This window comes from Cyrtonyx montezumae, unplaced genomic scaffold, assembly GCF_038088225.1.
Source record: "Cyrtonyx montezumae isolate F1298 unplaced genomic scaffold, pur_monq_1.0 scaffold_4, whole genome shotgun sequence".
In the NCBI taxonomy this organism is placed as follows: Eukaryota; Metazoa; Chordata; class Aves; order Galliformes; family Odontophoridae; genus Cyrtonyx; species Cyrtonyx montezumae.
In genome coordinates, this window is record NW_027072045.1 from 21,954,992 (window position 1) to 21,982,233 (window position 27,242).

The window sequence follows — 27,242 nt, forward strand, 5'->3', positions numbered from 1 at the left end:
ATCAAAAAATATAAGGCTAAGTGTAGTTTGTCTTGCAGAAAACAGTGTTTTCAGCTGAATGGATGAGAGAAAAGAGAGATGTTGGAGAAAATACAGTAGTAAACTGTTCTGCCGTGCTCTGCAGCAGAGATCCTCTGTGTTTGAGGGGAGGACCAAAGTTGCAGAGACAGTGGCAGCCTCCCTTGGTAGCAAGCAGAGCTGAGTGTTTGTTTGTGGGCAATACTTCAGACTCCTCTTCTATCTTGACTCATTGGCATTTAAGCAAGTGGTTTGTTTGGTGGTTTCTCCAAACTCAGAATGAGAAGAGCAGACTGGAAAAAGACATCACAACTTGCTGCCATCTGCACTGTTTCCTCATGGTGGTGTATCTGAGCATTCAGAAATGAGGCAAACCTGCGTATCCTTATTTCCCATCGCAGCAGCTGGAAAACTTGAATTGCTTAATAGAGGAGAACTAGCAGCAGCCTACTTCTTCCAAGCAGAGAACGAGCGAGGTGTCCAAGTAATGCATATTTATCTTGCTTGCAGTGGGTGGTTAAATTGCAATGTAGTCATCTTTATTTAGGAGAATAATTATTTCTAAGCACCCTGTTGCCAGTGTTGTTTTGTAAATATTTATCTTTTTCTTGTGGTGGATGTTGGCAGCAGCCTTATTGCACTTAACGTTCCAGTGCCCTTCCAGTCCACTTATATGAACATAGCTGGGAATGTCAATACCTGTAGTGTGACAGGTTCTCATACACAATACATATCCCTTATTACCTAGTTACTTTCCCCTTCTGTATTCAACTTTTATTTCTTGTTGTGCGCACTGAAAGAGACGGTGATGGTGTTATTCAATGCTATAGACATGAAATATTCTTGGGACATAAAGTCTCGTTAGGTTTGAGTTAATATGTGTCTTTTATGAGGTGTTTTTATTTATACTTCACCTTTATGTTGAAGGAAGAAAACCAGTTGGGTGAGGCAATTTTAAAAAGCAGAGCTGGAATGCTGTCATCTATATGGGGAAGAAAGATGAGAGTTTTTTGTTAACAGAGAAGCATAAGAACATCTTCAGTGTGTGTTTCAGAAATAACCACATTGCTGGCAAAATTAAAATTCTTTTGGGGAGTAAAAAGCTTTAGAATGTTCAGAAGAGGTAACAGTTTTGACCTAGGAATTTCTATCATTTGTCGTTAGAGGGGTTACGTATTCTGATTACAGACAGTAGATGTTTTCTGGTCTTCCATTGAGATATCCTGTTCATGTTTGCTAACAATAAATAGTTATGCTGAGCCACAGAATTGACTTTTTACCAATAAAGTAACTGTTCGTGTTACAATCTTCTGGAAAAAAAAATCTCACATTTATGTTCAGTGTACAACTTTTGTTTGTTCTTCTGAATTCAAATAGAAGCATACGTAGTGATGCAAATTAAAGGACTGGTTCTGTGCTAACATACAAAAGTGTTGTTGACTTTTAAAGTGCAAGGTCATGGCTTACATCTATATGTTTATGTATCTATTTATAAGCCAAAAATCATAAAAATGACCAAAGTTCTGTTGTCCCATTCATATTTCTGTGTCGTTGACTGTACTATGAAAGTAATTTGAGTCTTACTGATAGGAGTGATTGAGATGTGCCAGTGGTAAGGAAGGGCTGTTTGTGAAGCACTTTGAAGAGAATGCCTTGAGTAGCAAATGTTGCTTGTGATTTTTATCTTAAAGTCCTGGTGGTGTCAGCCTTAGCAGAAAAGATGGACAAGTTAGTAACCCTCACAATACTTGGATATTGTAAGGTATGAAGGTAGAGAAAAGCTTTGGGGGCTAAAGGTGGTAGTCAAAAGACCCTGATTTGGAAGGCTATTGGTCCAACGCAAGAAGAAACCTAAATTCAGTATCTGGAACCATTTGAAGTTCAGGGTTGAAGGAAGAGGGATAAATTTGCAGGTGCACCAGAATGCACCCTTCTGTCCTGCTGCAATGCCAATTCCAGGCAGCTTGTAGGTGTAGCCCAGAAGGCTGCACAGCTCGTGTCATATTGCAGTGCTGCGGCCCCAAGTCATTTCAGAATAAGCTGTGAGAACAAGGTGCTGTCAGACCTCAACTTCTGCCTTACTTAAGAGACTCAACTGCAGATCATTTCTCAAAAGGCTTTTTAAATGTGAGTTCCCTGAACCTTGATACCTTGTTAAATTTGATGGACTTCCTAATCTTGATTGTTAACTGGAATCTCAGTAAGAGACTTAATTATCCAAGTGTAATAGATACCGAAAAGTTAATGATAAACTCAGAAATATGCTGCATAGCCAGCCGTCTTGTTAATTATGTTGACACCACGTTGGAATTGCTTTGATTTAGGCCCTCCAGGTTTGGCTTGGCTTTTCAGTTTCTGTTCCCTTCATTTCAGCGGTGCTCTGTCCTTCCAGGCATCTGAAGGAGCTGAGACTTTCACCGGGGGAGCTACTGTGAGCCACAGGACAGGCGCTCTGCATCGGAGCATCGTTCTGTACTCTGATACTCAAAGCCACGTGCTCTCTTTTAACTGGTAGGCTTTCGCTAAAGCAGCTAACTGCTGTCTGATTTATGAGTAAATTGTTTCTCATAGGAGGAAGGGTTGTTTGTTTCCATACCCTAAAGTGCAATACAAAGGCCAAATCTCCACCCATTCTGAAGACAGATCTGGCCAACCTTATAAAAACGTGGAGTTCTGCTGGAGGCAGACCAGAGCGCTCCTCAGCCTCCTAGAAGACACCTCCTGACTTGTTGGAAGGATGAAGCTCCTGGCCCTTTGTGGCTTTCTGTTTATCTTTCTTCTGTGCCTCAGTGCCTTTACTGCAGAAGGTACAGTATGTTTTTCTAACACAGCTGTCTCTTTTCTTCTCCTGTGCTTCCCTCTTGTAACTTAAAAGAAAAAAACTAGTGCTTATTCTCTAATTGTTAATTTTAATTAAAGGAAACCAACAGAGCTTGGCAATTGGGGAGGGAAAGAAGATAAATTTAGGAAGTAGTTTAAAGCTGCAGAATGTGTCTTTGCTTCTTTTGTGCAGTACTTTTTTCTTTGCTGTCTGTTGTACAGTATGAAGAGTTTTCAGCTTTGCCTGTGTTCTGAAACCCACTCCCCATCTGCAGCCCTGAAAAAAAAAAGTCCTTGTTACATTTTTTTCCAGTAGAGAATTATCTAATGTTGTAAAAGTTTCACCTTTTCTGAGTAGTGAAGAAAATATTAGTGGAAAAAAAGTCTTTACACTTGTGGAACGGGGGAAGTATGGAGCAGAAATGGAGTAAATGGGAAGTTCTGCACAGAGTGTGAGACAGGTGACAGTAGCACTCCTGACCATCAGTCAGTCTTGATTTTTTTCTCCTTAGCACTTATATTGCATAATTTAATTACTGGATTACCTTATGATGCTCATTTACCATTCTGCAGTATTGCAAAGTATACATTGTCAAAGTGGTTCAAACCTGAAAATGGATTTTGATGTCCACAGAAAATATTTGTAGATGCCATTCTGCTTTGCGAGGGTAAGGGTTTAATAGAATTTTTAAACCAAAGGATGTAACTCCTAGAGCTCTTTGTTACCTGTGCAGATTTGATCTTTAATGTTGTAGAGGTCCAAGACCTACCGTATTGTGCCAGGTTTATTTTTTACACAAGATGTAGTGAATGAATAAGAGATAAGGAAAACCAATTAAGTGTCCAGTGATCAGAAGCAGCAGATTTGTCAAGCTCATATAAATCATTTTATGTGCTCATATGAGCATGGAGAAACATGTAGAAGCTATTTTTTACAAGTAGTTGAGTGAGTTGCCCGATTTTCTCCTTTACCGGGGCCATTGTGAACAGCGGTTCTGTCTGCCAGAGCTGTGGTGAGGGTGAGCGAATGCTGGGGTGTGTTGTTATGTGTGCCTTAAGTCAAAGGAAGCTGGAATGTGTCTAGATTTGTCTTCAGGAGCACAGCAGAAGCGTGTCCAGGGAGGCAGCAGCACCCAGTGAGATCTAAGTAGAGCTCTGCCCTATAATAATGGGGTTTTTTGATAGTGTGCGTCCTGGGGAGTTGATACTTCACAGGATCAGAAGAGGCAGAATAATTTTTGTAGGACTCTGTTCCTTATCCGTAGTGATCCAAAAGCACACAGACCAGCAAGACTCCTCCTAAGCCACGTGTGTGAGCTTGCCAGATCGTGTAAGCTTGTGAGCGTGTTTAAGGGCAGCTGGTACAGAAGTATTGAGGAGCAGTCTAGACTGACCTGCAGCTACCTGCTCACTTCTGACTAGTTCCAGTGCAGTGTTACTCATTCCACCAGCTGCAGTAGAAGTGCCTGGGTGTACAAACTGAAGGTACATTTTATGTAAAACCTCTTAGGTCAGAATGAAATGATGGTGGTGCAACGTCTCAAGACTCTTGGAGGCTAGAACAGCCACCATCACTTTCCTTGACTGTAGAAGCATGGCATAGAGATTTCTGGGACCACAGAGTGTATGTGAGATTTTGCTGTTGGGAACTCAACCACCTCTGTCCTTTGCATTCCGCCTCTGCTATGTACTTGCTGCTGTGTCAACCTTTCTTCTCCTTATAACGTATCCAGCTCTGCACCAAGCATTCAAGCACAGTCAGCATCTCACTTAGGTCTAGTAGGCAGGGAGAGACTAAATGGCTTTGCCTGTCCACAGCAGTTTATTCTGCACTACTGTGCATATGGACCCAGAGATGCTCTATTTGTCACCTTGATAATCTTTTATACTTTCTTTAAGCAGTGTAGCTGTGAAAACAGAGCTGAGTTTATTTGTTTTATATGAAGGCAGCTGGAATTTGCTGGTCATATTGCCTGCTAATGTGTGACCCTTAAAAGGGTAAAAATCTTCACAATGTATCTGGCATATTGCGTCTACTAGTAATGATAGAAGAGAATGAGATAATTCCTGTTCTGTGCTAGGAACAAGGTGTGAACAAATGTAAAAATCAGCCATGATGATCCTTTGTTTCAGATTTCTCTCTTCTTCAAGGATTTTACTGGTAAAAAATGTAATCAAAATGTGTGAACTCTAATGCATTTTCTGTATGTGTAATCTGCATCTTTCGTCTCCATTGATAACGTATTTTTTCACTATTAGGACGGAATGTTAAAAAAGGCTGCTGTTTAAAACTAGCCAAAATCAACAGGAAAGTGCATAAAGGTAATACTATCTGCATTTTCATTGTAGCAATTAAATAATGCTTATAGATAAATTCTGTTGACCGGTGTGATTTTACTGTGCAAATATTACCTTTGTTGTACAAGTGAGACATTCTTAGACTAGAAAAGATTCTGTTTAATGCTCACAGTGTGAAACAATCGGGAAAAACCTGATAGTCTGATTAAAGCATTAAGTGTGTTATCATTTCATGCTTTGTAGAAGGTCATACTGCTGTTTTGAGGGCAGGAAGTATAGTATCATAGCATGATTCCTCATTGAGAGGAACAAGGTCTACAGATGTCCAATTTTATGGTGTCTTTGCCTGTTTCCATTCTGTCACTATCTGTGGTTGAATACATCTCCCTGTCTTGAGAGATCAACCCTGAACAATAATTCTGTTAATTACAAACAAAACAAAACAAAATCCTAAAATTTTGAACTTGCATTGCTATTTGGAAGAATTGCCTGAAGTTAGATTTGCCCTAAGTAAGAATGTCTTTGGGCTTCACAAGTACAAGTATACTTGCATTTGAGAATTTCAAGGCCTTCTCTAGCCAAATATGTTCCCTGTAAGCATGGGTAGAAGAGGAGGGCAACCCCGTAGTCTTTTCACTTTTTCTATGGGGAAATGCAAAAAATCAGCTTTCAGAGCAAAGACAAAATATTTTGTTGCTTTTTAAAGTATTCTGGATGGCGTATGTACCCTTTCAGAAAACCTTGACGATAACTGTGTTTGGGGTGGGCTATTTTTGCCTCATTTTCTGACTGACTCGTGCCTTGCTGTGAAATGGTGATCAGACACCACAGATACTTGTATCTATGGACATGGTATTTCCTGTCTGTGTACCTTTTTATTGACTGAAAACACTACTTAGCTGAACAAGCCTGCAAAGTGGCTCCACTCACTTGGCTCAGAAACAAGCAAATGAAAGGCAGTAATAAGTAAGCTGAAGGTTGTCTTCTGGTTCAGGTGAATGAAGGAAGAATCATGTATCATTTCCTAGTTCTAGTTGGGTTATTTTGGATAGCAAAAGAACGGTTTCATTTCCTCTAGAAATAAATCAGAGTTTTGTAAAGCAGTTACTTTATTTTTCTACAATCGTACAAGTCTTTCACTGTATAACAGCTTAACTGCCTTGTACATTTTCATTTTTCCCTGCTATGGTCATTGAGCACCTTTACTAGTCCCAGACCACACTTGTTCTTTCTATATATCCATAATATCACTAGTTTCAGTAAGACATGAGTCAGGGAGCTAAACCATGAATAGGTCTGGGATTAAAAAAAAAAAAAAGTAATTATTGTTACTTTAGAGAGCAAACCTATTTGAAATTGTATGTTTATAATATATTAAATAGCTAGCTAATATCTTTCAGTGAACTTTAAAGAGGCAGAATATGATCTATAGAATTTTCCATTTCTTCCAATTTTTTCATTGTGAAACTAATGATCTTGAAGTTTCCTGCAAATTTGTTTCTGCTGATAAAATACTTTGAATCCTTCATTTTTCTTTGCCATTAGGTGACCTAAGTGGAAATCCTTGTATTTTTCTGCAGTTTTCCTGCCCAAATCTAAACGCAGCAGTGTTTTATATTCAGCTCCTGACTGGAGCTGTGCAAGGTTGACTTGGTTTTGTTTTATTATTATCTATTAAATGTTAGGGGAATATTTCAAATATTTCAAGCTGATGTCAGCTTGTGGCTTCCTTCCAGAAAAACTGGTGGATGTGATGATAGTACGAGGAAGGTGCTGTAATACAATCAGTTGTGTAACGTGCTAGCTGCAGGACTTGAACTCTGGAGGAAGGGCCGTCCTGTGTTTGTGGAAGCTTCCTGCAGCAGCACGAAGGGAGTGTGCTTCCCCATACGGGGAAAAAGGTTGTAAGGAATGAGTAATCTCCAGCAACGTAATGAAGAAAAAATATTGCCATCTCATCCTTTTTGTTTTCAGATAACTGATAACTAGTCATGTTAACATTTCAGTTTCAGGTATGTATACTTTGTGCCATCGCAAGCACTTCTGATTAAACGTCTCTTTCCATTTTCTCTTCTTTCTTTGTTTAACAGGTTCACACTCCAAAATGACACCGATGCAAATAAGGAAGTGCAAGCCTTGTGCTGCACCAGGCCCTCTCTTCGTTCCCGGACCCCTTCCGCAACTGAAATGAGCAGATGGAGCATCTGTTTGTCCGCATGTCCCAGTGCTTTACTTGGTTGAGGGTCCTCTTTTCACTAATAGTACACGAATGTTTGCTACTTTGGTCAATATTTATGCATTCCCTCAGGTTCCTACATCTTGCTAACGTTAACCTGGCAGCTGAAGAGCCAGGCAGACCTGCCTGACTGCTACTGGATTTTATCTGTTGCATGTTCCTCTTAAACAAACGTATTTAGCTCTGCAAAAACGTGAAAGGGGAGGGCTGGCTGAAACATTTTGATTTGCATTTCTGGATGGGAAAAGGCTGATGCTGTTTTTGTTTCTGGTTATTGGTGTGTGTATATATATATATACGTATGTATGTGTGTATTTAACATTTTACGTGAATAATTTCTTATGGACAAAAGGATTCTCTTTGTTGCTAGGCACATGACGAATTTATTCCTGCAGTTGTAAGTGGATTTCTAGCAAGTGAAAATGAGCTCAGGATTTAGATGGGGCTGCGATGCTAGATAAGCAGGCTGTTAAAATAGTCATGAAGGGCTATATTCAAATACAGTGCTAGGAATCTCAGTATCTTCTCTGGGGGACAAAATGGGCTTTAAGAGCACCACGAGGGCTGTTCTTTATCTTCCCAGAAGAATATCAACAGGTAGTTATTAAATATACTAAAAGGATGTTGAGGTTAATCAGATTAAATCTCCTTCTCAAGCCAGTACACAGTGGTTCTGTTCAAGCACCTGAGCTGTGTGATCATTTCAAGAAACAAAACTCACTGAAGCATGACATTAACCATATGCTATGAATAATACCTGATTGCTAAAGAGAAAAACAGAAGCTCTCTGCAGTCATCACCACTGACGTTTTCACTCAGGTACCCCCTGTCCTTTTCAACCTATCCCCTGACTGTGCTGTTATTTCTGTGCCCGGGGTGAGTCCTCAAACCTGAATTGCTTGGAGGTTTATGAACTTGGCTTTCCCCTTAGTGAAAATGAGGTGCAGTGGAAAGATTTTCCGCTCTTGGTCAAATTGCACTTTGCAAATAGTAATTCTACATTCAGCAGAAGGAATACTGCTGTTTCCCTAAGGTAATTTCTGGTAAAATGGTCTCAGTGCTCTTCGTTAATATGGGAGAGCTGAATGGCGATGGTTAGATGCCTGTTGTAACCCACTCAGGCAAAAGTGTTTCCCTGGAGACAAGTTAACGGGCACTCAGATGTGGCCATGCTCTCTTATTGTCAATGTTTCTACTGTGCTGAGCAATTGTTATTACTTCATTTATTACTTTTTGAGTTTAGATAGATCTGACCCTCAGCTTCCTAGATGTGAGCTGACCACAGATAGTGTTTTCATATCAAGGATAAAAAGGATCCTCCGGTCCTCACAGAATCTGAGTCAAGGTTGGTGAAAGAGCTGTGTTCTATAGCTTTGCTGCTGGCAACGGGGTGAACATGTTTAGCTTTATTTTCTTTTTGTGCCTCACAGAAGGTGTCAGCCATAGCAGTGATGTGGAAAGTGTTCTTTATATTAAATGTTTTCAGCCATCATTTACTCTGTAAGGTGTGTCAATGTGTTTACAGCTCCATACAAAGCATTAGTAACAGGTATGAGGGGTTCTGCTCTCTAATATGAGTTAAGGCCATTTGTTTTATGTTTGAAAAATGCTGTAAGATTTTTAATTTGCCCTCCTAACAGTATGCTCCACGCTCTGGTTCTTTTTCAGGCAACGTTGTCTCTGATAGCATAAGCATGCACCCAAGACCATCAGCATAATTACAGAAATGCTTGGGGTATTTAGACATCACTTGGATATGTTTTACTCACCTAGCTTCTCAGGCTAGCCTCAACCTAGTGTTAAGGGCTATTCAGATATATAAAAAGTGTCTTGTCTGTGAGGTCTTATCCTTACTGAACAAACTAAAGTGAGATTCCTCAAGCTATTTTAGCACTGACTGTATATATTTCCTGTATTTCCATGTTTGGTTTTTTGTGGGTTTTTTGTTTGTTTGGTTGGTTTGGTTTGGTTTCATTTTGCTTTACCTGAGGAGAAATGTATTTACTTAGTGGCTTTGCAAAGTATGCAGTCTGTATCTTTACATGAAGTAATAAATTCAGCATGCCCAAGCTAGCATGTGCATTTGTTTGTATCCTGTGTTTTTGTGTGCATCTGGCTGTCAAGCATGAAGACTGCACAGCTTTCAAGTTCCAATAAAGATATTTTTGATGTACCTCTATGCCTCCTAGAATATATGTTGGATCCTAGTCTGACCTTGTCCACTAAGTGGTCCAGGTGCTTGTCACTTGTTTTGAGATTAATAACATCAGCTAACACCAAATCAGTCTGTTTTATATGCTCCTACAGCTGTGAACTGTCAGAAGCACAGAGAAATGGTTGCTGCTGAGAGGAGCTGTTAGAGCACAAGCAGTATGTTGGGATTTTTTTCTTTGAACTATATACCCAGAGACTCAAAATTAAATATTCTTTGTACAAATTATAACCCCAGATGTGTAATGAGGGCTCTTGCTGTTGTCTCCTCAGCCCTTTTGACTCTGGCTTACAGTTGATGCAAGGCTCTGAGTGTAGCTGACATCAGCATTTTAGCTCTGGAGAAGTTTTGTTAATCCAAAGTATGGGCAACTATGGCAGCTTCCTATGATTGTGTCTTCTAAGGAAAACCAAAATGCTGCATTGATAATGTTATTACAAATGATTAGTCAGATAAAGTATGAAAGCAGAAGGATGAAATCTTGCTCTTACTAAAGCTGAATGGGAGACTCCTGGTGATTTGAGTGTTCAGAGGATCGGGTCTGGAGATCTGTTGCCTGATTCTCTTCTGTCCAGTGTTGCTGCTAACTGACCTTCCAGACAGATTTAGTAGAGCTGATGAATGCAGATTGGATTCTGTCGATATTCGACCAAAGTTTGTTATGAGAAGAATCTGGCTAAAATTCAGCTGTGACTTCCTTCTCTCCTTAGTTGAAGCTGAGAGCAGAATCCCTTTACATATCAATTTTTTTTTTTACATCAGATGGACTAATTTTGTCCCATTAGATCAGAATAGTTGTCTCTATCACTGTTACTTTCTCTGCAGGATTCATTAAGTATTTTTTTAGATGCTGGTGGGGAGAAAAAAAGCTCCTTAGCCCTACATTAAGTCGTGTGCAAGCGTGTTGGTTCTGACTCGTGTGACATGAGGTTCCCAGTAGCTGTTCAGCATTATAAGGTTTCTGGTGGGCACTGGATGGCTAAGTTGCTTTTCAGCACGCAACTGTTACATCCTACATAATATTTTCATCTTGGAGCATATTGATAGGCACAGGAAAAATACTACCGAATTACTTCTGTTTTCAGCTTCTCACTGGTGAAATCTGCAGGAAAAGTTATGTGGCTTTGTCCAAAGTCATCATTCAGGCTTTCAGCTGCTGCTGTGTCTCAGAGGCCCTGCTATGAGTGTCTCCAGGTGTGGAGGATTTAATTTCATATTTTCAGGCTGCTGCTCAACAAGGGAATGACTGAGACCAGAGATTTGCCGTAGGATGGGCACCTTACAGTCTCAGTGCTGCCTAGTCAGCCTCTGAGAGCATAATCAGAGAAATCAGGTTACTTCACACCTTGAGAGATCCGAAACTGGACATGACTTGTTTGTCTCTGCGATCTTGCATGCTCACAAAAACCTCTGTAATAGCGAGAAGCTGTCAAACCAAGCCCAAGTCAGAGACTCAAACCACATGTGGCATGTTTGCTAGAGAGCAGGTGCGTTACAGCTGGCAGTGCAGTGCAGCACGGATGCTCACAGGAGAGGAGTTAAGACTTGTGCAGGAGACAAACAAGACCAAACAATTGAAAGTATTTGTGCACAAAGTGCCTGTTCAGCGAATGTCTGTGATCAAGTGACTACAGCTAGGCTACATGTGCAACCTCTGAACAGTGCTAGTGTGCCTATATATTTGTGATGGTTAATAGGATCTCAGTGTCCAAAAGTTAAACAGCAGTAGGGTTTTCCTCACCTGACAGGCGAGGTCTGACAGTGGCAGAAGAGAGCTTTTCTCCTTTATTCTTTGATGCTGTTTGGTCATCAGCACTGATCTCAACCTGAGGGGAAAAAAAGGCACTCTTTTGGGGGTGCCATGTGGTTAGTTTGTAGCCAATACAACTTGCCTTGGTTTCTGAAAATCAAAGGTCTGCAGTGTGGTCTTACGATGGGGTCTTAAAGCCGCAGTGCACTGGATAATACTGTCTTTGCTAGGTGGGTTTTCAAGTCAAAACTTCCAGTATGTCTCACTGAAGAGCCATGTGGGATAGTTGGTGCTGGCTGCGTGGTGTGTTCACTGAGCCAAACTAAAACCTGTTTGTATCCCAGAATTTTGCCCATGAGATAAATGCCCCTGTCAAGAAAGATGGTATCATGCAAGAAGAGTGTGAAGAAGTCCATCTGATTACAGATGCTATCAGAAAAACAGTGAGATGTTTTGAAACAAGATTCTGAATAAGAGGAGATGAATAGTGCAGCAGCATCCAGAAATCTCTCTTTAAAGCATTCCATTTAACTTAATAACCTTTCAGTTATTAACTTACGATTACGTGGGAAACAAAGAATGATGGCTGCTGTCACTGGGTTCTTATCTTGAAGTTGTTTGATTGTACTAAGGTTAAACAAATAAGAATTTTCCTTTGTCTTATACTTGCTTCTGTAAAAGTCTTCAGATGAGGGGATGATGAGATGAGAGAAAAAAATTCCTGAACTGAAGTTATGTCTGGAAAAGGACTGTATGCGTGGTCAATCTTAGCCTTTTAAGTTCAAATTTTTTGTGTTTGAAATACCCTAAATCGCTACTGAGTTAAGTCAAGACTGATTAGGTTGGAGAATAGATCCATAAGTCTGAGAAGTTAAATTTATTCATTCCTCAAATTGGCATATACTATTGAGATTTTCATTGTATAGTCCTATCAATTTAATTTACGAACAGGTTGTAACAAAATAATAATAAAAAAATAAAATTCTTTGTAGAAATTTATCCAATGATAGTTACCAGAAAGTTTATGTGGGAAAAGAGTGACGGTCCCACGTGTTTTTGAGGTAAGGTAAACTACTTCAAAGTCAAGTTTTTAGGTCTCGTGTTATGGATAGAAAAATTGTTGAAATATATCTTGTTTTCAAAATTTCCAGGTTAAGGATAAACTTTGGTGTAAGGGTCTCTGGTTGCTCAGACTGTCTCTCGTTACAGCAATCCAAGGTGAAGACTGAGGTCTGCCATGGACAGTTAGATCTCCAAAATCCTAACAAGGTAGGTACCTTGGTACATAGTGTTGATTGTAGTTGAGCTGTGGGATCCACTGAAAGTAGTGAAGGCATGTGTCTGCATTCTCAGCTACAGAAGTCATGGGAAGACCTATCAGCAACCACAATGCCATGCATTTACCCGAGTATGACTGCACCAGCTGTCGTGGCTGCATTGCTCCTGTTGTCTAGAGCAGATCACTAGTCAGAGCTGTAGTTTCCCTGTGGTCTTTCTATCAGTTCTTTCCTTCTACGAAAAGCTGACTTTGGTTATACATGGTAATGACAGAAATATATATAATTTTCATACATCCTCTGATTCAACAAGTCATACTATTGCCTTGTAAACACGCCATCTATGCAGCTCATGGCATGCAAGCCAGCCATAAAATTTACGGGGCAAATATGAGCATTTCCTTATTCAGCCTTGACAAGTTCTGTTATTTTTTGTTTCATTTTCCAGGGCACACTGAGTAAACAATAAAATCTTGACTCATTCATTATTCACACCCCAACTGCACAAACTCTGAGATATATGTACTACAATTTTTGCAGGGAAAATTAACAATTGTTATTCTTTCATAAATATCTTGGACTGTCTGTCTGCTGCTAAGTGGCATCTTTCACACAAATCTGTGTCATGCTCCATGGCACCACATCCATTAGTGGTCACGCTGCTGAAGTGAATACAGGCTATCCAAATATACCCAAATATTTTAGTGACTGTTTGTCTGTCCCTGTCAAAACAAAATGAGGAGAGCAACACATAGCTTCCAACCATCTGCGATTACTGAATTGTAAATCTCAGTGGTCTTAAAGAGCCTCTGAGCTAATAAAATGGCTTAAAAGGAACTTTAATTACTTACTAGCTACATTAAGAACTCTCCGTGCCCTGGTTACCTGCAGCACCTTTTCTGCAAATATCATAAACAACCTTTGCCAGGCTGTAATGAGGAAGAGCTGCGTCTGAGGTGAAGCAGTGGGAGTTGCTGCTTCATTTCAGGAATTTCCCAAACCTACTCTGCGACCACCCACAGTGAATGACTGCAATTTGTGATGAGTCATGCACGCAAGTGCTCTGGGATTTTTGTGTTGCAGACTGGCATTTTTTTCCTAGGTGATGGTCTCATTACACCTGAATTTACCTATCCAGGAAAAAAAAGTTTGTTGGGAAGCATTTTGACATCTGTTTGAAAGTTGCCCTGGAAACAATCGAACCAGTAATGTTTGTATCTGCTCTCCCCTCTGTTTTTCTACTGTTGTCATTTCTCAGTTTCTTTGGAGGTACAGGTCTCACTGCTGTGGTTGCCTTGTGACAGCATCGTATAAAACTGTAGCATGACATTAACTGTACTGTGGCATGTAACTCTTCAGGCTGTCTGATCACACGGAACAGTGTTACTCTCTTTTTAAGACTGCCTTCTTTGTCCTCGGGAGCCCTGGGTACATTCTGTCTCTAGGACATTACCTGTGTTTGCGTTGCTACCTGGGGAACACAACAGTAAGTCATTTCACACACAATGCCATGCAGAAATATCAGATGTCTAGCAAGTTGGGACTCACAGAGAATGAAAATTCATTTTACTTAGAAGTTTCTATAGAGTCTGGTATTTTAAGTAGTCCCCATCAAGAAAAGACTCTGTTCTAACTCAACTGTATCGGGCAATTTGAGGAGTTAGGGACAAACAAATCTGTTATTATTTTGTGCCTTTTGAAATACTGACCATACTTAGTTCCACACCCTGGTTTCAGTTTGTGTATGCTAGAACAAAAAAGTATTTCCTCCTCCAGGTTCTGGCATGTAACCTCAGAAGAATATGTTGCTGGCAGTTACTGAAACAAGACTTCTAACATCCTTCTGTCTTCTTGGTGGAACAGAACACAAGTAAAAGGCTTTATTGTAGGTAGACCTCCAGTTGTGGGTTGTGTTTTTGTTTCTTTGTTGTTGTTGTTGCTGTTGCTTGGCTGGTTTTTTTGTTTTTTTGTTTTTTTCTTAATTAGACATATTAGATGAATTTTCTTTCTGTTAACTTATTTATTCTACTAATTGCTATCTGACACTGCAAAGTAACTAACTACCTGCAAACCTAGCTCTTGAGAAGAAATAAAGCCTTCTGCTACCATGGCTTTTGCCATGATTTTCCTGTGCTGAGAAATCACAGAAATCAGAAAGAAATCACCTAGCAGTTAGAATGGACCTCTGGAGGTCACCCAGTCCAGCCATGTCCAACAGTGGCCCACAGGCCACACGCAGCCTGGTACAGATCTCACTGTGGCCCTCCCCTCTTCCCCCCTAGCAGCCTGACCCATTCCTGGGCACAAAACCACTGCTCACAACAACCATTCATCAGTGTGAGATGAGCACTGTCTGGGCTGTAACCAGGCCACAGCCAGGGAGCAGTGCAGTGCCAGCGCAAGTGGTAACAAATACTTGTATGCATTTTGATATATTCACTAAACATAGTCCTGTAATCAACAAAAAATATACAGCCGTGCTTTCTGTTTTGATAAAGAAATTTGAGAACAGGTTTTAAGACTGATGAAAAAAATGTCAGTTTTTGGATATATTTCCAATTCTGGTTTTGGTTGACATAAATACATTACCTGCGAATTTTCAAATGGAATGTACAGAGTTGCAATCAGGTACTCAACTCAAAAAACAAGCCTGATCATGTCCCTCTACCAGACTTCAGTAAGCTTTCTCTTACTGGGGAGAAATAGCCCCTTCTTCACAATCACACCTGTGATGAAAATGCTGTCACTGCCTGAAGCAGTGCTGGAGCACCTGGTGGGAAGGCAGGGCCAACCCAGGGGAGCTCAGGTCCATGCAATGAAATTGAATGACCAGAAGGTGTGGAGCCAGAATTCACTCCGTCCCAGACCTCATTTAAGGGTTGGAGGGAGGGGGGCAAGGGTATCTCACTGGAGATCCTTACTTACCTGAGGCCTTCCAAAGGTAAGCAGTTTCTTTCCTTATTTCTGTGCCCATGGCCATTGCGTTTGAGCAAGTCCTTGCTGCAGCCTGGGGTCTTGGTGCTCTGCTGTTGTTGCTGCACATTCCATCGCGTTAGAACATCTTGTTCACGTCGCAGGGGTTCAGTGATCCAAATGTTTGTGAACAATTATTTTTAGGGATGAAATAAGGAAGAGTAAAATTTCATCAAAAATCTGACATACACCTTGAGAGCTCATTGAGAATGGCAACTGCTGTCATTGAACTAGACAGTGATGTATTATCTTCAAAAAAACAAGGTAAAATATCTCTCTCGTTTTATGGTTTTGTTGCCCTCTTTTTTTGTTTTAAACATTTTTATGTTATTTATATTTATATATAATATGTATATAATATATTATATCTTACTTGTATATATGTATATGTACTTATATATATTTGTGTAACTATATCACATATTTTAAATGTGTCCTAAGGCAATTTCTCTTAATTTCTCTTCACTTGATGTGGCTCAGGCAATCAAAAATGTTGGACACTTGTGATCTAGTTCAATCTCTCTCCTAAGTAGCTAAATGTGCTGCAGGAAGAATTCCTGCTCCTTTCCCAAAGAAACTGCAATTTGTCTGCGAGTTGACTTAGTTTTACTTAGTGCAAGAACTTCTAAAGCGATCAGCCATTCTGAATACTTTCCTTTTGTTATCCAAATTAGGACATTTCAAGAAGGATCAAATTGTTGTCAGATGCTTGTAGTCGTCTCTCTAAGTATGTATATACTTTTGTTCTCAAGGATAAGGGACGCTATTCTTCTGTCTTTTGGGGGGAAATCAGTATCTTTCCACATCAGTTGAGTTACCTGGGGTTTTCCCACTCTGTTTACTACTGGTGTTTAGCATAACTGCTTGGTGAAATTATAATATAGAAAGGTATGTAGACAGCTGAGTACTGACTCATGCTGTTCTTTAAACTCAAACCAAACAGTTCAGTAATGCTTTCTGTGGAACCCACTAGTAATTTTTTTTCCTCTTTTATTCATCCATTTGTGAGCTGACAAAGATTTGTAAGTTTGGCCTAGATCATAGCTGCTATCTTTTGATAACTTCAATTTGAATTTAATGAGCTTGGGCAGATTATTCACAGACTGTGGCAGAGGTGAAAACTGAACTTAGACCCCATGAGTAACAGCGGAAGTATTTCTTTCAAATGTAAAAGCAGTAAACTTATTCAATTAATACTGAAATAATAACACAGTGAGAGGAAGAAAGATATGTTTATTAGCTTAAATCTTACAAGACTATAAAAAAATCCATATTGCTATAATGATTTTACATATTTCCAGTGATGGGAACAGGCTACGGAGAGGTATGTAAACTTTATAGAGCGAGTGACTTATTTGTTCTCGTAACAAGGAAGTATCAAGTTGCCACAGCATCAAGCATGTATATCTTACAGCTGGGAAGAAAACAGAGATGGTGATGGATGGTGGAGGGATGTAGAGATTCAGGCTTTGCTCAGCTGCCATCAGTCTGCTCAGGATCCAGTGCTAAGGACACTTAAGGACACTGTGCACTTCCCCATAGATTCTCTCAGCAACCAAGAGCTTTGGTGCTGTTGTAGGAAGATGGGTCACGGAAACTTCACCACTGAAAACAGTCGTCCAAAATAATCACTGCTCCTTGTTCCTAGATTTTCATCACCGTCATTTTTAGCTTCATGTTATGGATGTTGGTGGAGAGTGGTGATTTGCCCCGACCTGGGTCATTTCCTTGTCTTTTGAAGGGTAGAAACAGTGTGGCTGTGGTTGCAGCTGTGTCAGGCTCAGGGTTATTGGGGTGTCCACCTTACTGCTATGTGTCAGTGGACCATCCTCTCCTTCCTTTGCCTTCAGTGTTAAATAAGCACTCCTCTATTGCACCCATAGACTTGATAGTAGGGAGAATTTCAAGAAGAGTCTTAAAAATGATTTAGGCTCCATTTCTCTCCTTCATTGATGTTGCACCAAGAAATTCTGAGTGAATTGTTCTCTGCAGAGGCATTGGCTGATTGCTCCCACAGCTCCTCTTGATAGCTGATTTAGAGAGGGAAAGCTAGAGTGTAATTTGGGGTCTTTCTGCATGTGCTGAGGTTTATATAAAGTGAGTAGCACTGTTCGTGTTGAATTTATTTACACACACTTATAACAATTGCAGAATGTTCCGCCCCTGAGGTAGCACTTAATGTTGTATGCAGCCAGCATAGGAGGACAAGCAAGGAAGACACAAATGAGGATTTCATTACTTAGCAAAACTGTCTGGAGACTAAAACAGGTTTTAATTCAAATGGAGGCAGGCATAACATACAAAGACTCTGCAGAGTTAATATAAAGCAAAGCAGGGCGGTGGAACCTAGTCACTTTTTTCTTTAATTTTATTTTCTCCTCACTTCTCCACTCCACATGCAGTCATCTAAAACCTGGTTGAAGTGCAGCTCGGTGAGAACTTCATGTGAACGCGCTGAGTAGTTGCTGCCAGGGAGGCATCAGTGGTCCCAGGCAGAAGAGACACCTCCGTGTGAAAGTAGCGTTTATCCCCAGGTGCTCTGTTCTCAGCTCAAGGGGGGGTGGGTGCAGCTGGGTGCTTCTGGCCAAGAGGGACACTTCTATTTTGTTTCTTGCTGCTCAGTACTAAAAATATATGAGATGGAAAGTTAATTCTACCAGGTTTATTCCATAGGGAGTGGGATTCTGCCATTCCTACAAACATCACCCTCCTGAAACCCCTTCCTGCCATTTTTCTTCCCATCAACATCAGTCTGTTTCCATGAACTGTATTAGCTTTAATGCAAGAATGTTTTCTGACAGGAAATAATGTTGTGTCTGAATGCTGCTGCCCAACTGTATTACCTGGGTGTGCACAGAAACGTGTTAGCTGTGTTTTCAAACTCTGCAGGGATTAAGAGCTTAGCCTCATTGAAATTCAGAGTGAGACATTTTGCTTTCTGGAGACGCAGGCCCTGGGGATTGAGAACCCTGGGGTGCAGCCAAGAGAGCTGGCAGCTATCACCTTTGCCAGAGCTCACCCTCCCTTTTCCTAGGAAAACGCAGTAAGAAGTGTGCTAAAAACTGTGGGCTGAAGAGGCAGCGAGTAAAAGTTTAGGTGTGTTATGGTTCTTATGCTATTTGTGTTTCTTCCTGGGCACAGGGCAAGCGCATTTTGTTATTTGATCTGTGGTTTAGTATTATTGTTAACAATGATGGCGTGGTTAAATCTCTAACAGGGCTCACATTTATACCTGCTTTCTGTATGTGCATCCTCTCCCACACAGTTTTCAGCATTGGATCCCCATATTGTGAATTGAAATGCCTTGTCAATGTATGTGTTCTCCTTAGCTGCCTGCTGCAGGTTCCCCTGAGCCTTGCAGGGTGCTGCTGCAAGCAAACATTGGTTCAGTGTAGTGCTTTTCCCAGCACTGCTGTGTAAGAAGTGTCACAATGGGTCACGCTATGGGTCTCATCTCATAAGAGGGAGCTGGAAAAGGAGCAGTTTGACATAAGGCTTCCCCTGGTATACCTACAGAGCCTCTGGCAGGTGATAATATAGGGCCTCACTGAGACAGGTTTTGCTTCTGTATTGTCTTGGCTGCCGAAGCCTGACCTTCACGAGTCTGTCCTATCTGTTCTGAAGCCTTTCCAGGCTTTTTCTCTCTTTGCCACTCTCTCACATGTTCCCCTAGGGATGGTGAGTTTTCCTGATGTTTTTCACAATGCTCTTTCCTGGGAGCACTAGAGCTGATTTCTTTCATGGGCAAAGGTATTCCCACCCATTAAAAGGAGTGCAAGGGGAAACTGGTTAATTCCTCCAACATTTCTTTTACACCAATGAAAAAGCAGAACCAAAACTCCATGAATGCATGATAAAAGGACAAGTGCTTTGCCTCAGTCACGTCCAAACAGCTAACCCTCTTTGTAAGCATCACTGGCTGGAGGCATCACCAATAGGGGAGTTCTTTCCAGTTGCCAAAAACTTTGTGATCCGCTTCTCAGACTGGCTATATTTTTAGCTCTATAATTTACTGGATGATAAATATATCTTAGATTAGCACAGACAAGTTTTATGCTCAGAGAACCAAAGCAATAAATAAAACCATGTTTTTGAAGTTTTTCCATGTTTTCAGTGTCATTTAGAAATTGCTTGCTGAATGTAAGATGTTTCCAGAATGGCATCCATTTAACAATTAAATAACCATGCCAACTAAAACAAAAAAGAACAAAAAACCTTTTTATTTATGTGTTTTTAGTGTGCAATTTTGTGCATTTTCTGCCATCACCATGTGACTGTCTCCTTTACCCCAATAACAATGGGATTTACTGTTTGTTGCTTGTCTTAGATTTTCTTCCTTTATGGTTTATCTTCATTTCCAAATCTGAAACAAAGAGAAACCTCTTACAACTTTTAGAAGCGGAGGGCTTTGATGGCTTAGGGAATTAGAGACATCAGAAAGAAAGCAACCTTCAAATTCACGTTTTCTCTGAATTTCATGTTTGGACATCAAAAATACAGCAGCCAAACCTGTGAGAGGTACACTGCTTCCTCCAAATCTCGTCTGAGAAATGAGTCCCACTGCTCCCTGCAAAGTAATTGGTCTAATTAGGCGGTAGGAAGGAGCTTCTTTAAATTCCTCAGAAATTAAGCCGTGTCATCCGCTTAACATCTTAGCATCTGTTACTGCCTCTTGCACATTTCTCCACTGCGTCAGCCTGAAGGACACTTTCCTGGACCTTGCAGAGAAAAACAAAAATCCTCAAAACAGAAGAAACTATCCCTTTCTCCAGTGGGATGAAGCATGTAAGGCATTGCATCCCCTCCTTATTTCTCAGTTTGGTGCACGTTTGCCTGGGTGAGTATGATGATCCCTTTAAATAAAAATGTAGGAGGGTACGGGCATCACCTTAAATCCCATGGTAATCTTTACTGGTGTGGTAACGTTGTCCTGAAATATTTTCTGCGGCAACTGCTGACCCCCGCGTGATTGTTCCCCTCTGTGCTTACATAGATTTGTCTCAAATGGGCTGTTTTGAAGCTGACAGCCAGTCAGTAGACAGACCACTAACCTGTTTTTTGTTTTTTTGTTTTTTTAAACTTTGCTGTTGTCTGGCAGGAAGTAAGTAACAATTTAATTCTGGCTAATTGCTCATGCAGTAGGCATAGCGTTAAGGCAGAATGTGTTCGGAGTACTGGGTGAGCTGCCGAGGCACCGGGAGCGCTTCAGTCCCCGTTCAGTTAACGTTTTGCAGTGACAATGCCCAGATCTGACTGAGACATCCTAGAGAGATCCTGCTGCTTGGTTCGGTTCTGTCCACGTTTTTTTATATGCCCTTCTTCTCTGTTCGCTGCTGTGTGAATGCACAGTAGCACGTAGAAGTGATTGTACTGAAAGTGCCTGTACAGATAGAACCCTGAAAGTGCCTGCAGCAATGGGTACGTTGTGCCCTCGTAGTATTCCCCACGGAGCTCCTGTTTACCAAGTCAGGTAGCAGCTAGGTAACTGCCACTGATGACACATTTGTCTCTGGCTTCTGTTTTAATTACAGTTCAGGCAAATTATGCCCCCTACTTCTTCGATAACGGAGCCAGGAGCACAAACGGGAACATGGCACTTCTCAGCCTTTCCGAGGACACACCTGTCGGTCAGTATGCAAACTCGTGTGGTTAAAGTACAGAGCTGGAGCCGGTCGCTCTTTTGATTGGCAACGTGCATTCTGTCATAGGTGGTGTTAAGCAGTGTGGTCTCACACGGGTTTTCTTCTCAAGCTCTTGATTTACAACGGCGCGTTTGATTCGTAGCTGTAATTTAAAGCATGATATTCTGTCCCCTTTCCTTGGTGCACGAATCTGTTCCCAGCATCAGAGAGCAGACCTTTGGGATTTTCTTATTGGTGCTATGTTTATGAGCAGAAAGCACAGTCGCTGATAATTTTGTCAGCCCTGATGAAAGCAAGGTGTGCATTGAGAAGTAGGAGGCGTGGTTTTCTGTGAAGAGGTACCACATTCCTCACGTGTACAGCACAAATGGTAGAACGTTTATTTTCTTAGAGGAAAACTGCTTGGTAACAACAACTGTTTCTTTTTTAAACAAATACAGTTTTGTTTTACTGAAAATTCAAAAACTGATATATTCTTTGAACTTCTCGAGGCAGGTGGATTTAGAAATTTCTTTTTTAAACTAATTGCATTTTAAAAAATAGAATACAACTAATAGATGATTACTAATCAACATTTCCCATGGGAAAAGGAAAACTTCCTAACATCTAGAAAGGTTATGTGTAATAAAACGCCACGATGAAAACCTCCAGATGTAGCACTGAGGTTCTAGTTAGGCTTTGCTCATCTGTCTGTAAAGAAAAGCATTCAGTTATTGCCAGTGCAGCACCAGAACACCCACTTACTATTGCCCTCGTGCACAGAGGAGGGAGGGGGCTGCACACAGTCCCTCTTGTGTCTGTCAGGGGCTGCAGGCAGCCAAAGAAATGCTACAGGCTTTGGCTCTGCTGAGGTTACGTGTTGTGCATTAGTTACAATCCCCAGCACTTGTAGGTGAGGCACATGTGGTATGTCAGGGCACTGAAAGGAGCTGATGGTTTATCCACCCTGCTGTAGGAAGAAGCGCTTCAGCTGCGAGAACACACCAAGCTCAAGAAAAGCACATTATCCTGCTCGTGTCATCTTTTACCTGACCTTCTTTTCCCTTCTGGTATTTTGTCTGCTTATAGGTAGTTATAGTCTGTCAGTTATATACCCTATAGCATAAATTACCACGAAGAAAGCAACTGCTATTTCTATGTGACAGCATGGATTTGCCTATGTATCTTCAGATCCCACTTAAAGCTGTGGATCTTGAGGCTCCTTAGGGTCAGAGTGGCCAGAACATCAGTCGTTCCAGTGGCAGATATAAGAACTATGGGAAAAGTAATGAGCCAAAGTGGCAGCTGTGGTTTGTGTGACCACTCAGTGGGGCAGATAGGGATATTTGGTGAGGAGCTCTTTGCAAAAGAGTTGCCTCTGCACATACCAGATGTATGTGACCCTAATCAAGGTCTTACGGCACGCATGAGATACTATTTCAGGTTGTTTGCTTCATCTTACCTCATTAATCCTGTAAGCTCTTGTAGTGGAACGCTGAGAAGAGATGCAAAACAAGGGATTGAAGTACCCTTATAAGGGCTCTCTTCTCAACGTCCAGGCATCCTCAGTGCTTTGGAGATTTCTGAATGCCTCTTGTGCTTGCTTTTCTTTCTTTTTTTTCCCTATGTCCCAACATATAAGCTCCCTTTGGCTGAAAGCAGTTTGCAGTGGCACTTCTTTGTGCTCACAGCTCCAACTCCCCACTGCCTGCCTCCATCTGCCCGACTGCTTCAGATCTCTCCATCCTTCAACCTCCCCCATGGCTCCTGCAGCTCTTTAGCTGTTTTCTGGCGTGGCCACCTTCCCTCCTGAGTCAGCCAGGGTGCAGGTGGGAAGCAGCAGCAGTTGATAAAGAGCAGGTCTGGGGTCGTGGTTTGTGGTCCATGTTCCCCAGCAGTCCCTCTTGCTCTAGGGTGAGCTTACAGTCCATAGCCACCTGTGGACTTGTTGTCGATAGCTTGTTTCCTTTCCTGGTGGAGAGAGAGTGAATAACCTCAGTGAGGTGGCATGTCCATGCATGTCCCTCTTGATGCCTTGCTAACAGTTGTCAGCTGTGGTGGCAAAGGAAGATGGAGAGTGGATGCGAGTCCAAAGTGTTCCTGGCCTGTGTAACATGGCAGGCAGCGTATCTGTTTACAGAGCATTGCATATGAAGCAGGGAGATCGAGTCTGCAGCGAGAGGGTAAAAAGCAGCCCCAGAGCATGTGGACAGAGGCTCCCCATGAATAAATTTTTCAGAAATGAAGTAGAATTGAACAGTAGCACCAGAGGACAGCAATCCAGCCTGAGCAGCAGGAGCGAAGAGCAAATGGCTTTTCAGAGAAAATAATATATTTGAGACAAATCCTGACATGTCTCCTGGGAAGCAGCATGCAGCTCCCAGGACATCCTGTCCCCACCTGCTGCTCTGTCCCCCAAGCACCAGTGTGTCATTGAGGCCCTCATATCCACCTACTGTGTCCTCAGTCAAAGTCCCTTCCAGTCCTACATCTTTCTGACCGGGAGGTGCTGTTTACTTGGGATTCACAGATAATATTTTGAATAGGTGTTTCAGATAGGTGTTTCATTTATTTTCTTTTCAGCAAGTGGAGACAGCATGCTGAGCAGAGATTTTTAATTGGTATTAACACTGTGCTGAGAAGTGCTCCCAGAGTGTTAATGATATGGAGGGGATTGTGCAAAGAAATTACAATTCAGGCTAAATTAGGAACTGTAATGAAGTAGAAGAGAAAATCTGACACACAGTCCTACCTGAAAGGCGCACAAGTATCTTCTGTTGTGAAAAATGAGAAGTTTCAGCTTTAGCTGCAAAGCAAGTTCGATGTAAAGATTGACGATGTCTTTCATTATTTGCTCAGAAAGCTCAGCAGTCTCTGTCTGTTACAATATCAGTGTTTCTTGTCACTTGTACCTACAACAAGAAAATCCTGTTTTCTGTATAGAAAAGTTTGTAGAATATGCAGGTAGGACAGACAGTAGTATGAAACATGGAAGGAAAGAAAGTGGAGAAGGGAACCAGAAGCAGTGGAAGCTTCTAAAGACAGAAAAAGGATGTGATAAAGCACTGTATTTACAGTGATGTCAGTGGAATTGTGACAATTGTGATACCTGAATTCCTCATTTGGCACCAGCTGTGATATTTAGCAAAAGCTTTTGGAAAACAAGAGCAGTGCAGTCGATGCTGGTGCTGTAAGACCTTCAGCTGCCTTGAAATTTGCCTTTTTAGCAAGCAGCTCTATCAGGAGGTGGGTGTCCTTTTCAGACACTATGTAGAGCAATCTCAGCTTATTCCTCTCTTTTAGTAGATACAAAACACTTTGCATTCTGTACTTCTGTAACCTGTCTATTTTGGATAAGGCTCCCAAATCACAGCAGACTGCTATGAGGTAGAAGAAAACTACGCAATGGTGTTGTATATATCAGGCTCAGTTACTGATAGTCATGAAGTGTTTGCAGTTATTTGGATGAAGATGTTAATGCACAGTAGAATGACACCCAAGTTTAATCAAAATGATACCAATAAACACTCACCATCTTAAAGTTTGGGGATTGTAACTCCCCTAGAGTTTGTTGCTTCTGATAAAGTCAGTTTACTGTGAAAACTGGCGCTTAATTCTCAGGTGTGTAAAAATAGAAATGACAATCTTTCTTTCCCCAATGTGTGAAGGAAATAGATTGATGAATTTAGAGAATTTATTCATTGGTATGAGCACGAGTGGATGTGTTAAGCAGAGAGTTTAATGAGACGGAGGTAATGATTGTAGCTAAGCAGGAAGGCTTTTGCTTCTAACTAACTCTGAAAATGAAGAAGTCTACAAATGTCCCTATGTCTCCAGAGCCTGGGCCTTGTCCGGTGAGAATGCTGCCTTGAGCCCAGGCTCCTGCATCCTCTGGTTTATGTGAGGGCCTTTTGGTGCTGCCAGGATTATCTCCCAGTTCTACAGCATCATCACTTCAGACACACCTCGGTTGATAGTCAGGAACACGTTATCTGTGTGAATGCTGCGATGCAAACAGTACAGCTATACAGGAAAGGCCCCTCACCAAGGGAAAACAGCACTGGGGAATTCAGTTAAACCACTGAACTACTACATGTCTGTATTTCACAGTAGGTTTGATTCACAGAAGCTTTGCCTCCTGCAGGATGGCTAAGACCCTATGAAGCAGGCTGGTGAAATATTCACTGGCTGACATAACCACTGGGAAAGGCTCAGCAGCCACTTTTTCAGGTGCCCATGTGTATACTCTGAACGGAACTGATCCGGAAGGAGATCCCGTGACGTACGGCCTGACCTACGAGGCTGGATCAAGGCGATACTTTTCTGTTGATGGGAACCTTGGAAATGTGACGCTGATCGAGGAACTTGACAGAGAGGTAGCGTACAGCAAAATGTCATCACTCTACTTTAGTGCAATTTCCTTGACTTTCAGTTGATCTGTGTCTTGGAGGGACAATGCCAACTTGTTTGCTCCTGAGACATGTAATTTGTAATTCTTAGATGCTATAATTCATCCATCAGGTTGTTTTCCGGTTGACTTGAACCACTGACGCTACTGTCTTGGCAGCTGTGGGCTTTTTTTTTCCAGCATTTGCCAGAAGAGTTTATCTTTTATTCCTATCTACCCCCACACATGCACAATCAAGAACAGTCCTTTAATCCTCAGATGCAATTGAATTTCTTTAGAACTCTCCTGTCATAGGGCGAAGTAGAAATATACGTAAGCGGTGTCCGAGTACACTTCACTAGTTATGTCACGGTCCTTTACCCCATAACCATGTGGGTTAAAGATGTTCCCAGCAATAGTGTACTAAAGGAAACTTTACTCTGGAAGCACAGTTATCACCCATCATGTAGCCCATGCAGTGAAGACAACAATATTTAGTAAACCTTTCAAAATACTGCATACTAACAGAACAATATTAGTTCAAAATTATTCTATGAAGTATTTCTTCAAAAAGACTACTTTTATTTTCACTGGAGCTTTATAATACAATACAAATTCCCAGAGCATCCACTTCTTGTCCGTATCTCCAGAAAGCCCTTGAAACACTTCAGCTGAAGCCTCTGAGAGGCCTCCTCGGCCTCTGCTGTGGTGGTTCTGTCATATCAGTTGCTATTTACGTGTACCTGCTGAGACATGTTTAAGTCTGCAGTTCCTCCTCCAATAAGAGCAAAACCACCTAACAAATATCTGTTACTGTTTTACAGAAAGAAGATGAGATTGAAGTTATTGTCAGTATTTCAGACGGCCTGAGTACAGTAAGTGTTTAATTCTACACTAACTTGTCAAACTGTTCACCCTGCCGTTGTACATCCTTTCATTAATTTACCCTACAGGGACTATCTCATTTTATCAGAAAACATAATCTCATTAGAGTCTTAGCTCCTGATTCAAGAGCCACCAGACTGCCAGTACCTCAGGTCTCGCTCCAGCTATTAGAGGATAATTAAAGCGTAGCGTGAGCTGAAAGCTTGACAGTAGCCTGCCGAATAACAGCAGCTTCCTATGAAGTTCCACTGTCAGCTCAGTGGCACTCATAACTAAGAAAGAGTTGGCAAAAGAAGTGTAACACAACTGGAACCAGAGCCAGACATGCAAAAGCTGACTGGCCCTCCACCCCCACAATATTTCTCTAGTGCAGCATTAAGAAGATTTGCCAAGGCTAAGGTGGTTTTCTTGTCTGCTGTTGAACACAGCTTTGACTATGTCTAATCATTAAGAGTGTATATGAGGCACAAGCAGCCAGTCCTAGTTGTACAAATTTCCTTGTCATTTTCACTTTACAGATAGATGTTATCGTGGTCAGGATATTAGTCTGCCAGTAAGAGGACTTAGGTTCTGTCACTAGCAGTGCCACAAAAGTGTGACCTTCTAACTACCCGCAAAACTGGATAACTCGAACTCTTCCTGATCTCAAACAAACGGAGTGAGATTATTCTATGTTTGGGAGGCATCTATGATGCCCTTCAGGCACAACTGTTCTCACAATTTCTGCAAATATCTATTAATGGGATCACATCCATGTGTCCACTT

At 41.4% G+C, this 27,242-nt stretch overlaps 1 protein-coding gene across 1 annotated transcript in view; it reads left to right on the forward strand.

Annotated features, from left to right (window-relative positions):
- The first annotated feature begins 20,360 nt into the window (after positions 1-20,360).
- CDHR1 (cadherin related family member 1) overlaps positions 20,361-27,242 on the forward strand; it is a 32,124-nt gene continuing 25,242 nt past the window's right edge. Inside the window, exons 1-4 of the mRNA XM_065746584.1 lie at positions 20,361-20,421; positions 21,116-21,211; positions 25,436-25,581; positions 26,417-26,467. Coding sequence (XP_065602656.1) covers positions 20,361-20,421; positions 21,116-21,211; positions 25,436-25,581; positions 26,417-26,467 — 354 coding nt within the window. The remainder of the gene's footprint in view (positions 20,422-21,115; positions 21,212-25,435; positions 25,582-26,416; positions 26,468-27,242) is intronic.